At 38.4% G+C, this 13637-nt stretch overlaps 1 protein-coding gene across 1 annotated transcript; it reads right to left on the bottom strand.

Annotated features, from left to right (window-relative positions):
• Window positions 1-8145: 8145 nt before the first annotated feature.
• On the bottom strand, window positions 8146-8970 carry LOC149406967 (uncharacterized). Its single transcript, XM_089618102.1, has one exon. The coding sequence runs from the start codon at window positions 8968-8970 to the stop codon at window positions 8146-8148; it is 825 nt and encodes a 274-aa protein (XP_089474228.1).
• Between the last annotated feature and the right edge of the window lie 4667 nt (window positions 8971-13637).

The raw sequence follows: 13637 nt of genomic DNA, 5'->3' as shown, positions 1-13637 counted from the left end.
TTTGGGGTGTTGAATGCGCTCGACAACTTGTAATTCGAGGTTTGATCTAGAGCAAGAATGAAGGTGCAATTACAGAAAAAAAAAATGAAAGGATCTTTGATTGCTTTGCGAATATAGAGGAAATAACTTATGATACAAAAAAAAAAAAAAAAAAAAAAAAAAAAAAAAACTCTTAGCCTTCTAGCTGTGACTAATCAGCCATGCAATTTAGATTATTTGTCATGACAAATTATGGCTAATTCAAATTTTCAACAAAAAGTTGAACGTTTAAATTACCTCCTATTATAAACAATAGGCGATTTAAAGTTATGAATTTATAAAATAATCAAAGTTTGTCTTAATTTAGTGAAATAGTCAAAATGTGCAGTAATGTAATTTAAAAAAAAAATTACCCCAAGATTAATTCTATTTGAAAGTGATAAATTACTTATAATAATCGTCAAAAAATTTAATTTTGACTGTCAAAAGAATTTGGAAAACGTAAATTTAACTATTTTACTGAAAAGTTGAAACTTGAGTTATTTTACTAATCAATAAGTTTCAAATTGTTATTTTGTACCGTTTTTCTTTATTTTATGAGGAATTGTCATAACTACCACCAACTCAATAATAATTTCCAATAATCCACCAAACAATAATTTTGGCCAAATATATCACTTGTCTCTATGTGTAAAACCCTAAATACCCTTTAAAAAAAATATTCCTTACATTTTATCATTTCATTCCTTCTCTCTCGCTCTCTCTCTCTCTCTCTCTCTCTCTCTCTCTCTCTCTCTCTCTCTCTCTCTCTCTCTCTCTCTCTCTAACATCTGATACCTCTCCTAAATCTCGTCACTCAAACTCACCCAAAATCAAAATCATTCTTCTTCTTTGACCCATGATCGAAATCCTTGCCCAAACATTTCAGCGAACGAAACCCTTTTTCTTCTCCACGAATCTCTTCTCTTTCTCCACGAATCTCTTCTCCTTGCTCGGATTCTACTTGGTTAGTTTCAGCGAACCTCTTTGCCAAAGACTCTAATTGGTTAGTTTTAATGTTTTTTTCTTACCATTTATTTCGTTTTTGTGTATATTTATTCTGTGTATGTTTAAATTTGGGTCAAAAATACAGTTTTCGTGATTCTGGGTAATTTTTGAAGTTGTTCAGCGAAGTTCGTAAGTTTCGTCAGATGTCAACAGTTGACGTCAACAGTTGACATCTTATGTCAACAGTTGACATCTTATGTCAACAGTTGATGTCATTTGTTGACATATATTGTTGATGTATAATGTCAACAGTTGACATCAACTGTTGACGTCAACTGTTGACATCTGATGTCAACAATTACTAACTTTGGATTTCTTCTTGATTTGTACGCAGTGATGGTGGAAATTTATTGAGGACGTCACTGTAATGGAGAGTTGGCTGAAGTTTGGATTGTTGAAGAAGAAAGATGAGGAAAGGCGTTGGTACAAGCCACTAGAAGATAAATTGTCATAGGGATGTAATTTCACAAAAGTTGAAATCAAATTGAAGACATTTTTAACTCTGGACCAAAGAAGAATGGCTTGGCGATCAGGTACGGGACAGTCAATTCTACGTTTATGTCTCACGGCTTAGATCTGCAAGATGTCAAACAAGAGGAGATGTACATGCACCGACAAAAGTTCACGATCGACTTATACCGGCACGGGGCAGTGAAGTTAGCGACCCATGTTGGATCGGACATGGAGATTTATGACAATTAGGAAACAATGTAAACAATAGATAGCAATGTGTTTCACGTACTACTTTTATCTTAATCTTTTGGTATGCTTTTGGTAGCAATGTTGTTCACGTACTACTCATATCTTAATCTTTTGGTATGCTTTTGATAACATGTTTAATGAATATCAACAATATATCAATTATCAATCTGTAGTTGTTTTTTAATGGTTTTGACATCAACTGTTGACATTTGTGATTTATGAGCTCTCTGTTTATTATTGACATTGATGTCAACAATTGACGTCAACTATTGACATTGATATCAACAGTTGACGTCAATTGTTGACATTGATGTTGTTGACATTGATGTCAAAAGTTGACGTCAATTGTTGACATCAAGTCAATAGTTGAGGTCAACAAGTAGTCTGTACAAAAGAGATTCTCTTTAACAAAAGTAGTTTGAACAAACAACATAATGAATTAAATAAATAGACTCTTAAACAAAAGTAGTATGAACCAAGCATAATAAATTAAAAAAGTAGTCTGAACAAAATATAAAAAAAAATAGTCATCCAATCCTAATGTAGAACGAATTGCCGATTCATGAGTTGGGACCGAATCACACCCCTCCTCGAGTATTGATAACAAAGCTAGCGAAGTTCACTTCAGACGACACCATAATTCCGAAAGATCATTTCTCATGATACCGACCAGGTTCAACCAAAGTACCACCGTGCTTGAATAATAAATAAATTTCCGCCATCACTGTACAAATCAAGAAGAAATCCAAAGTTAGTAATTGTTGACATCATATGTCAACAGTTGACGTCAACAGTTGATGTCAACTGTTGATATTATACATCAACAATATATGTCAACAGATGACATCAACTGTTGACATAAGATGTCAACAATTGATGTCAACTGTTGACATTTGACGAAACTTACGAACTTCGCTGAACAACTTCAAAAATTACCCAGAATCACAAAAACCTTATTTTTGCCCCAAATTTAAACATACTCAGAATAAACATACACAAAAACGAAATAAATGGTAAGAAAAAACATTAAAACTAACCAAGTAGAGTCTTTGGAAAAGAGATTCGCTGAAACTAACCAAGTAGAATCCGGGCAAGGAAAAGAGATTCGTGGAGAAGGAGAAGGGATTCGTGGAGAAGAAAAAGGGTTTCGTTCGCTGAAATGTTTGGGCAAGGATTTCGATCGTGGTTCAAAGAAGAAGAAGAGTTTTGATTTTGGGTGAGTTTGAGTGATGAGATTTTGGAGAAGTATCATACATTAGGGAGAGAGAGAAGGAATTAAATGATAAAATGTAAAAAATAATTTTTAAGGGTATTTAGGGTTTTACACATAGAGGCAAGTGGTATATTTGGCCAAAATTATTGTTCGATGGATTATTGGAAATAGTTATTGAGTTGGTGGTAGCTAGTTATGGCAATTCCTCTTATTTTATTTGAAAACTTGTCTTTAAAAATAATATAAAAATTACATATACAAAATTATTATAAAAAAAAGCCTATTAACCCCCTCACCGCCACCTGGCTTTGTGCCAGAGTAAAATTTAAAAAGAAAACTTGAGTTGTATTAGTTGTTACTTTTTAGTACCGGTGCTTATCCTAGACAAACCAAGTTACGTGTTCTATAAATATGACGGGATCATAACTTTCGATGACGTTTAAAGTCATATCGTTTGCGATGTGACCAAGGCCGGTTCAAGGCATACCGAGGCCTTAAGCGAAAATAAATAATTAGGCTTTATTTTTTTTAATGTAAATAGTCCATAACCTCTTATCATTGTAGCATTTTAGTCATCACTAATTCTCTTATTGATCATTAGGTCTATAATTTAATGAGGCCATAACATTTTGCTCCTTTTTATTATTATTTTGGTCTATATATATATTTTAATCATTTTGGTCAATAATTTATTAATACCAATTCATTTTTTTTTTTGCATGGAAGATAATTATATGACATTTTTTTTTCTGGATTGGATCAAGTACTTTTTGTTATGAAGGTGGGCCACGTACTTGACTTTGACTGGATGGATGTTGGTATTTGTAAGAGGGTGTGAGAGAGGAGTCAGTGACAAGAGAGAAAGAACAAAATGATAATTAAATATAGGACTCCACAACTCAAGCGCGGACTACTTATCAACATAATTAGAGAAATGCATGCTATTTGTTGGTTTATTATTTTTCAAAAGAGGTCTTTTTTGGCTTAATATTTTTCAAAATGAGATGGGCCTTGAGCAACCGCTTATGTGGCCTACTACTAGAGCCGGGGCTGGATGTGACGAGTGCATTTTATCTAGGTTTAACGTTTTAGTCAGTAATAAGCAAATGCTAACGGAAAGTCAACTCTCCCTCTCTCTCTCTCTCTCTCTCTCTCTCTCTCTCTCTCGTGTGAATGCTTTTCCTCACCCCGTTTCCGGAGATAATGGTACCAAACTTCAACGGGAGCATAAGTCAACTCCATGTGTAAGGCACTTGTTAGTAACAAATCAACTCAAAAGTGAACTAGACATCGATAAGCGCTCTAAGCTTTATGCCAATAACGTTTGTTTTTTGTATAATAACAGGGACAAAGTCAAAACTACAGACATTACGCTGAATAGCTTCTTTCTGTTTAGGAATGGTCAATTTAATCTTGCTTCACGTGTCATTTTCCGTCGAAGGACTTAAGAAGTATATTGTAAAACTCAGTGCATATTTAATCAATATTTATTCAGGGACACGATTTTTTTATTTTTTTTATTTTGGATAGCAAGGACACGAAATATTAAACTAATATGTACGTGAATTATCGAGGTGGGGCGAGAGTGGATACTGTAGAGAAAATGTCAATATATGCTGAAAAACACGTACCTTGGTTTTTTCATTAATCTCCCATTGATATATCAAATGACTACAAACTAAATATCCAATTCCTTTTCATACGGCCTTAATTAGGGCTATATACATGAAGGACTACAAGGTAATACTACTGGGAGATTTCGTTAATTATGAATAGCCGTGTGGATGCCAAAGCAAACTAAAAGACTCTCATGAAGGACTACAAGGTAATACTACTGGGAGATTTCGTTAATTAGGAAAATCTCACACGACGCAAGCGTACGTGTCCTCAAGTAGTATCGTGCATGAGCACGGATTATTGATCCTACGAGGACTTGTATTAAGTTTCGACGCAAAAGTAAATATGGAGGATTTTATTTTGATGGTTTTCAATTTATGCAAGAGTAATAACAAGAAAAATAATAAAAACGATTTAAAAACCTATAAAAAAAGCAAGAGACATGATTTCATTAGCTCAATGACTTGGTTGGTTATATGGGGACAAGTAAGGAAGGGTTAAAATGGGAAAACTTAGTCTAAATCCCCGTAAGATATCCGCTAATTTAATCTCTTTCGAGTCTTTAGAGATCTAATGGTTTAACGAACTTACATCTATCGGCTTGGATCCTATTAAAATAAACAATCACATTATACCCGAGATTTTAACCAACTACACATACCCCCTAGTCTTTCTATAGATCTAGGTATATTTGCGATGAGACGAGTAGAGTGAAGAGTGCGTTTTATACGTAATCCCTCGTTTTCGTACTTGAATCGAAGCGAATCCTTAGGTGTTTTTGATATCTTTTTGTGTTTTTCTTTATTATTAGAGGTTTATCATGATCTAAAAGTGTTTTGAGGGCAATTGAGCAACTTTGGGATGATTTGAAGATTTTTCGGACAAGTTAGAGCCAATCAAGAAACATGGCGTCTTCTTCTGCATGATTTAAGATTCTAAAGTCACAATTCTGGATGAATTTCTTTCCACCATTGGATAGAGATATCTCTTATCTTTCCAACACATATTTATTTACGAAAATCAGACAATGGAGCAAGAAGATACGACCGATACAAAAATAGGCCGGGCGTCCAGAAGCATCTGCGCGCCGCGCAGAAAAAAGTGTGCGCCGCGCGCCTCTCTAACAACCAGTGTGCGCCATGAGCCCTTGACATGCACGTCGTTTCTTTTCTTCGTGTTTTGACGGACGTTCTTTCCGTTTTTGATGTTTTTGGGCCATTTGAACCCTTCTAAAGGCCCAATATGCTCCGAAAATCACATATTGACCTATATATTCGACTTTAAGCTCTCAAAAACACATCTTCCCTTTTGTTTAAGTTTCTCTTTTACTGTTTGGTTGTTTTTTAGAGCTTTTGGAAAAAGAAAAAAGTCATTCTTCGACGAAATTGACAACATGGCGAGTTCTCTTTCTCCGAATTCATTCATGTTTCTTTCTTCTCTTCTTTTATTTATTTTATTGCTTTAAATTATTGTTGAATATTGTTTAGTTTCAATATGAATCTCTTTTTGCTTTCACTACTGCAAATATTGGATACCATAACGGGGCTTCCACAACGGAAAGCTCTCATGTTGTGGAACCTATATGATTCCACAACGGTAGAGTTTTTCCATTGTGGAATCATATAGGTTCCACAACGGGAATACTCTTGCATTGTGAAATATAAAAAAAAGTTTGTAATTCCACAACGGGAAATGATCCCGTTATTGAATTTCGCCGCGGCGACGTAGTCTTTTCGCTGCAGTGAAGTACTTCTACAACGGCAGAGATGTCCCGTTGTGGAAGGGTGTTCCCGAAATTATTTTGCTCATATTGTTGCTTTTAATTATTTTGCATGCTCATATTGTTGCTTTTAATTATTTTTCTTTGCGTTTTGATTATTATGGGTTCCATTAGCGGCTAGGTTCTTATGGGGTTGCGATATAGCTAGGGTTGATAATGGAAGGGGGGTTTCGTTAGGTTAGATTATGCTTGTTTGCTCCATCTATTGAATTGCTTGTCATGAATCATGCTTAATGTTTTCTAGTGCTTGATCACTATTAGAAATGTTGTCTAGGATTTTTTATTACTCGAGAGAGAATCGATAATCATGCTTTTATTATGGCTTCATAGTTGATCCTAGGTTAGTACAAAATCTAGGCAATTTATGTAATCGTTTGAACTCTTAATTTATTGTGTGTGATTGTTTTAATAGGATTAGATGTCGAGATGATAATAATCCGTCAATTGCATAGGTTTGCTAGATCACTCGAGAGAGACTAGTAAATAATTTCGATAGAGTGAGATTATCGTTTATAGGAGTAGATATGTTATTCGAACCCGAAATCCCCCGATCTAGTTAGCCCCGGTGAAGTCGTGACCCCTACCTTCTCATCCTTGCATAACTCGTATTTAATTCTATGTTTTAATTTTGTTTACTTTTGTTCTTGTGACAAACATCTTCTCAATTTACTTGGATTTAATTAGCATCAAATTTTAGGAAGTCGCTGTTTTTCTAGTCTCTCTGGGGTACGATACTCGAATTTATATTCTATATTACTTGAGTGACATACATACGCTTGCGTACGCGGATTATTAGCAGCATAGAGCTCGCTCGTTTATCACCTCTCGATTTCAAAACTTGCTTAGAGATTCACTAATTACTTAGAGATAACACATACCCATAATCCCAAAGATTTCTTTTCTTTTACCAACATGAAGCTCAACTCTACCCTAAGGTGATAAACCAACCAACATCAAATTTCTAACTACATCATGCCCCTCTAGAGATTAGCTATTCATAACTCTAATCAAGCAAAGCATAAGAACAATAGTAAAAAAAACCAGATAATAAAGAGACATAGAAATCAACAACAAATATCAAGTCAACTCTATTCAATATCCAAATATAAAAAGAAACTTCAAATCCAAGATTCAACTCAAAAGAAACTAAGAACAAGCATAAACTAGAACAATAAATGAAATGGAGTTCAAGACAAGAAAATAAGCTAAAGAGAAAGAAAAATTATTAACAAATGGAGTGTTGATGATGAGGATGAAAGAGATGGCAACTCCATTCTTCTTCTTCTTCTTCTTCTTCACTCCAAGAAGTTAAGCTTTCTCTCTCTAAAAAATGGCTCTAAGCTCTAAACTCTAGAGTATTGTGTAATGTATGAATAATGACCACATTAAGAGTATATGATACTAGGGTATATTTTCGGAGCATTTTGGGCTTTTGGATGAGATCTAAAGGCTGAGATAAGCTCTAAAAAGATCTATTTAAAAATTTGACAATGTGCTCGGGCGCGACACGTGTAGACCCGTACGCGTCTTGCTCGTGCGTACCGTCTCCATGTCGTCTTCGTAGACGCATCTGTCGCGTGAGGTTTAGAGATGAAATGTGACAGGTACACGATGCGTCCCTGGTCATGCGTGTCGCATTTGTGTTTATGCGAAAACGAGTAGAATCGGAGCTAAACAGTGCAAGTTATGGCCCCTAAAAGTCAAAAGGCAGCTGAAGTCCACGCGTCGCAAGCCATAACTTGCACTGTTTAGCTCCGATTCTGCTCATTTTCGCACCAAAATCTTCTCTTTCTCTCTCTCTCTCTATCTATCTATCTGCTGAAAGACCTGTGGAGGCATCAGTTGAGGTGACATTCCCAAAGATTCCTCCATTATTTGATCCTTCTACATTGTTGGCCAAATTCTTTGGTTTGAATTTGTAACCAGGATGATAGCCGTGTATCTTGTAGCACTTGTCTACTGTATGGCCAGAAATCTTGCAGTGTGTACAGATCGGTTTTTCTTTCCCTTTGAGTTTCTTTTGGTCATCACGCGCTGCCATGGCGAGGGTGTTTGACTGATCAATTGGAGCAATTGAATCCATTCCGACAGACCTCTGAGTCTCTTCTTGAGTGAGCATGGCGTAGACCTTGTTGATAGGAGGTATAGGCTCCATAAGGAGAACTTGACCACGAGCGTGTGTGTAGTTCTCATTGAGGCCCATGAGGAACTGCATCACATACTCAGATTCTGCATATTTGCTCAGTTTAGCCTTACCTCCACACGTACAAGGACATGTACACTCAGGTTTGAAATCGCATAGGTCTTGATGAACAGACTTCAGTTTCGTGAAATAGACGCCAATATATTGCTGATCTTGGGAGAGATTCACGAATTGACGCCTTAATTGGAAGATTCTTGGTCCATTTGATTGCTGAAAACGATCTTTCAAGTCATTCCAGATATCTCTCGCGGTTCCTCCAAACAGGATGCTCGATGCAATTTCCTTGCTGACAGAATTCATGATCCATGCGATGATCGTTGAATTGTTGCGACTCCACAAGCGCAAGAGTTCTGGATCTTCAGGTGATGGCTTCGAGATCGTTCCATCTATGAACCCTAACTTGTTCTTGGCCTCAAGAACAATGAGCATAGATCTACTCCAAGGCATGTAGTTAGTACCTGTCAGAACGTTCACTACTATAAATGATGGATTATACAACCCACTTTCTACAACGCTTAACATAAGCGTTGTAGAAACTAGGGATTCTACAACGCTTAACATAAGTGTTGTAGAAACTTAGTGTTTCTACAACGCTTATGACTAAGTGTTGTAGAATCCAGGTGTTTCTACAATGCTTTTGGATAAGCGTTGTAGAATCTGGGTGATTCTACAACGCTTTTGTAAAGCATTGTAGAAGAACTTAAATTTCAGATTTTCCACAACGTTAACACTATCCGTTGTAGAACCGTCGCCGCGGCACCATGTGATTTTCGCCGCGGCGAAAACTTTCTACAACGCAAGTTCAAAGCGTTGTAGAAGGATGGACCTCGCCGCGGCATGATTTAAACCTCGCCGCGGCGAAGCATTCTACAACGCTTTTTATAAGCGTTATAGAATAAAGTCGCCGCGGCGATGGTCATCTCTCGCCGCGGCGAGACTATGTCGCCGCGGCTGGAAATATACTCCACCGCGGCGAGAAGGATACCGTGGCCTAGCAGTTTTTTATGAAACTTCCTCGCCGCGGCGATGAAGGACTCCCGCCGCGGCGAGAAGATCCTACAACGGTTAGAATATCCGTTGTAGGATCCTCTCGCCGCGGCGAAGACATATTCTCGCCGCGGCGAGGTTTTTAGGTTTTCACTATATAAACCCATTTTCAGTTTTTTTTTCTCATTCTCCTCAAAATACAAACGCGAGACAAACTATTTCGGCCGAGTCTGTCTTCATTTTCTCTTCCAAATTCCCTCGCCACGTCATCGCCGCCCCGATTTCTCGCCGTCGCCTTGTCCTCGCCGCCATTCTCGCTCGCCACATCCTCGCCGCCATTCTAGCTCGCCACGTCCTCGCCGCCCAACTCTCTCGCGCCTCTCTCTCTCTCTCACCGCCTCTCACTCTCTTTTTAAAGGTATGATTTTCTATGTTTTTAAGGTGGTTATTGATTTAATTTCGTGTTGTTGATATGGATTTCGTGTTTTTGAATATGGATTTCATGTTATTTCCCCGAGTTGCATGTTGTGGTTATTGATTTAACAAAATTAGGGTTTTTTATTTTATTATGAATGAATTTGAGTTAGAATTTGTGTTAGAATGAATTTGAGTTAGAATTTGTGTTAGAATGAATTTGAGTTAGAATTTGTGTTAGAATTTATGTTAGAATGAATTAGAGTTAGAATTTGTGTTAGAATGAATTTGAGTTAGAATTTGTGTTAGAATGGAATTGTTTATGAATTTGATATTGTTATGTTTAAATGAAGTTGGAATTGATATAAAATTTGTGATTGTTGTGACATTGTTAGTATTTAAAATGGTTATGTTGATTGTAGATGTCGAGATTGAATTTTTTATGATTATGCTTTGTGAAGGTGAAAAATGGTTCGAACAAAAAATCCGGCGGGCGCCACGGCTCCGAGCACTTCCAAAGGTCCTAGTAAAAGTAAAAGTAAGCGAGCTCGTCAACCGTCCCCTGAAGCAGATTATAACACAAGTATCTTCACCAGCAAGGCCGCGGAGGATCGTTACGACAAAATCTCGTCGCGCAGTGTGATCCCTAAGCGGGGATTCAATGTGAGCTCTAACACCGATATAGGAGTGTCAATCCGCAACAGTATTCTTGGTCATGACTGGGTGAAGTATTGTGCCGTTCCCGAGTTCGAGGCGAACTTAAACTTCGTGTACGAATTCTACGCAAACTTACCAGATCACAATGGAGATGTTGTGACGGTCCGAGGTAGACCGGTCGATGTGAGCATCGAAGCGATCAACGATTTGCTTGGGACCCCAGATGTGCCTTTCGAGAATGAAGGCTATCGGGAATGGTTGAGAACTTGCAGCCACGAGGAGATGGCGAGGTTGCTGTGCATTCCAGGAGAGGATTGGGTCCTTGAAAAAGGGAAAATGGTACTCAAGCGTGACCAACTCACCAATATTGCTAAAGCTTGGATTTACTTTGTTTGCGCTCGCCTCTATCCGATCAAGCACTTCACCACTCTTGACGAGGGTCGTATCCAGGTGTTGTTCTGCATCATAAAAGGTCATTCTATCAACGTCGGTCGATTCATCTACAATTGGATGAAGAGTCTAGACTATACTAATGAACGACACGGTTTGCCATATCCGTCGATCATTACCGGCCTTTGTACAAATGCGGGGGTAGGACGCTCGAAAAGGGATACGATCAAGGGTCCTATGGGGCCTATTACGAATAACATCATCGATCGCTACAAGATTAGGGAGGAACCACAAGAGGAGGAAGCGGAGGAAGAGGAGGAGGAAGGGGAAGAGGGACCACCAGTCAACGAGCCTCGATTGTTCTTACCAGCACCTCCGGTAGTCGACCCCGCCACCATCGACTACATAGCTCAATGCTCCAACTATCTCGTCGACGGGTTCCAACACACGCAACAGTACATGCACCAACAAGCGGAGTATGGCGTCTCTCACATCAACCAACTGGACGATCTCTACTCTCGGTGGGACATCAACCAAGAGAACCAGGTGTTATTTCCTCCATATCCTCAATACTCCGATTATCTGTACCCACCACCACAGTGGCCACCGCATATGGCACCTCCTCAATATCCGGCGCACTCACCACCACCACCACCACCGAATGACGACTAAACCAACAACACCAACTTTAAATTTTAAATTTAAGACTCGTTTGGTTTGTTTAAGCTTCATTTTAAATTTAAATTAAGACTCGCATGGTTTGTTTATGTTTAAGACTCGTGTTTTAGTTAATGTGTGTTTGAGACTTGATTAATATTTAAAAATTGTGAAATCTGAATGTGTGATGGTTTTTTATTTGAATGATAATTTTTCTGTTGAAAACCAGGTTTAAAATGGGAAAGAAAGTAAAAATGTGTAGGCTGAGGTGATTCTATTCTAATCTCGCCGCGGCGACTTAGAAATGTCGCCGCGGCGTATAACGTTCGCCGCGGCGTATTTTCCACCTCGCCGCGGCGAGGCATTCTACAACGCTTTCCAAAGCATTGTAGAAAGTCTTCGCCGCGGCGAAACGTACACATCGCCGCGGCGAGAAACATACCAAGAGCATGCATATTTGAAAACAAAACCTTGCCGCGGCGACATGATTTTCTCGCCGTGGCAAGTTTATCTCGCCGCGGCGAAATTACATAGTCGCCGCGGCAAGAGATTCTACAACGCTTTTCATGGCGTTGTAGAAATTCTTCGCCGCGGCGAAAATTAAACATCGCCGCGGCGAGAAACTTACCGAGAGCATGCATTTTTTAAAACATAATCTCGCCGCGGCGGCATAGTTTTCTCGCTGCGGCGACAACGTGTCGCCGCGGCGCAAATACAATATAGCCGCGGCGAGAAACTTACCGAGAGCCTTCATATTTGAGAACATATCCTCGCTGCGGCGACATAATTTTCTCGCCGTGGCAAGTTTCTCTCGCCGCGGCGAAATTACATTATCGCCGCGGCGAGATGTCCTACAACGCTTATTAAGCGTTGTAGAAACTTGTCGCCGCGGCGGACAACACACATAGCCGCGGCAAGAGTCTAGAAATGATATTGTAAATTTAAACACTATAGAAATGTTGTCCATAAGAGAATAACATAAAATCCAAAATGAAAATACATTGTTAACTGTTCTAAATCAAACAAAAATAGGATCTATATCCTTACGAAGTAGATGAGAAACATCGTCATCATCAAAATCATCCATCTCTTGATCAATAGGAGGTAATCCCGATGTGAACGGTGGAATGCTAGACATGTCTTCGTCTTCTTCATCATTACCATTTCTCGCTTTCATATGAACTACTAACGATAACTCTGGATTGGCTGGATCCGAAACATAAAACACTTGAATTGCTTGCGAAGCCAGAATAAATGAATCATTCTCGTAGCCAATCCGTCTAAAGTCGACAACTGTAACTCCGTCATTATCAACTTTAACATGATTATTATCTGCCCATTTGCACTTGAATAAAGCGACTCGCAACCCGCAATAATCAAGTTCCCAAATGTCTTCAATGTATCCATAATAGTTCATAAAAGCATGTTTTGGATTCTTATCTTTGGCCGACGAAACATGTAATGCTTCGGCAAACAATGTAACACCACTATTTTGAACGGGATGCTTGTTGTCTCTCTCTCTTGTGTAAAATGTAAAACCATTAACAGACCAAGCAGTGTACCTTGTAACCATTGAGGAAGGCCCGCCAGATAGTTTACTCAATGTAGAAGAATGTCCTGCCTCTTTAAATAATCGTTTTCCAAGCCAGTTCTGAAACAAACGGTTGTGCTCTTCTTGTAACCATTTTTCATTTCTGCCTTTCTTTGGATTATTCACTCTCAACTCATTCAAATGAATATCCACAAATGGCGTGACCTCAGAAACGTTGTGTAGCACATGGAGACCGGCTTGCTGCCATTCTTTTCGGTTGACACTCGAATAGGTACCTATAAATAAAAACATACTTAAACAAGAACGCATCATAATTTAAAGTAACAAATAAAGTGTCAAAAACATACCTGTAGATAGAGCTTTTGAATCAAAATTGGTGTTTTTGGGTACCCCAATTTCATCTGCTTTAGCTAAATACTCAGAACAAAACTCAACCGAC

Source organism: Urtica dioica, chromosome 1 (genome assembly GCF_054948205.1).
Source record: "Urtica dioica subsp. dioica isolate 48M chromosome 1, U.dioica_male_clone48M_v1_H2, whole genome shotgun sequence".
Lineage (NCBI taxonomy): Eukaryota > Viridiplantae > Streptophyta > Magnoliopsida > Rosales > Urticaceae > Urtica > Urtica dioica.
The sequence above is the reverse complement of the archived record's forward strand: the minus strand, read 5'-3'. Positions and strand labels throughout refer to the sequence as shown.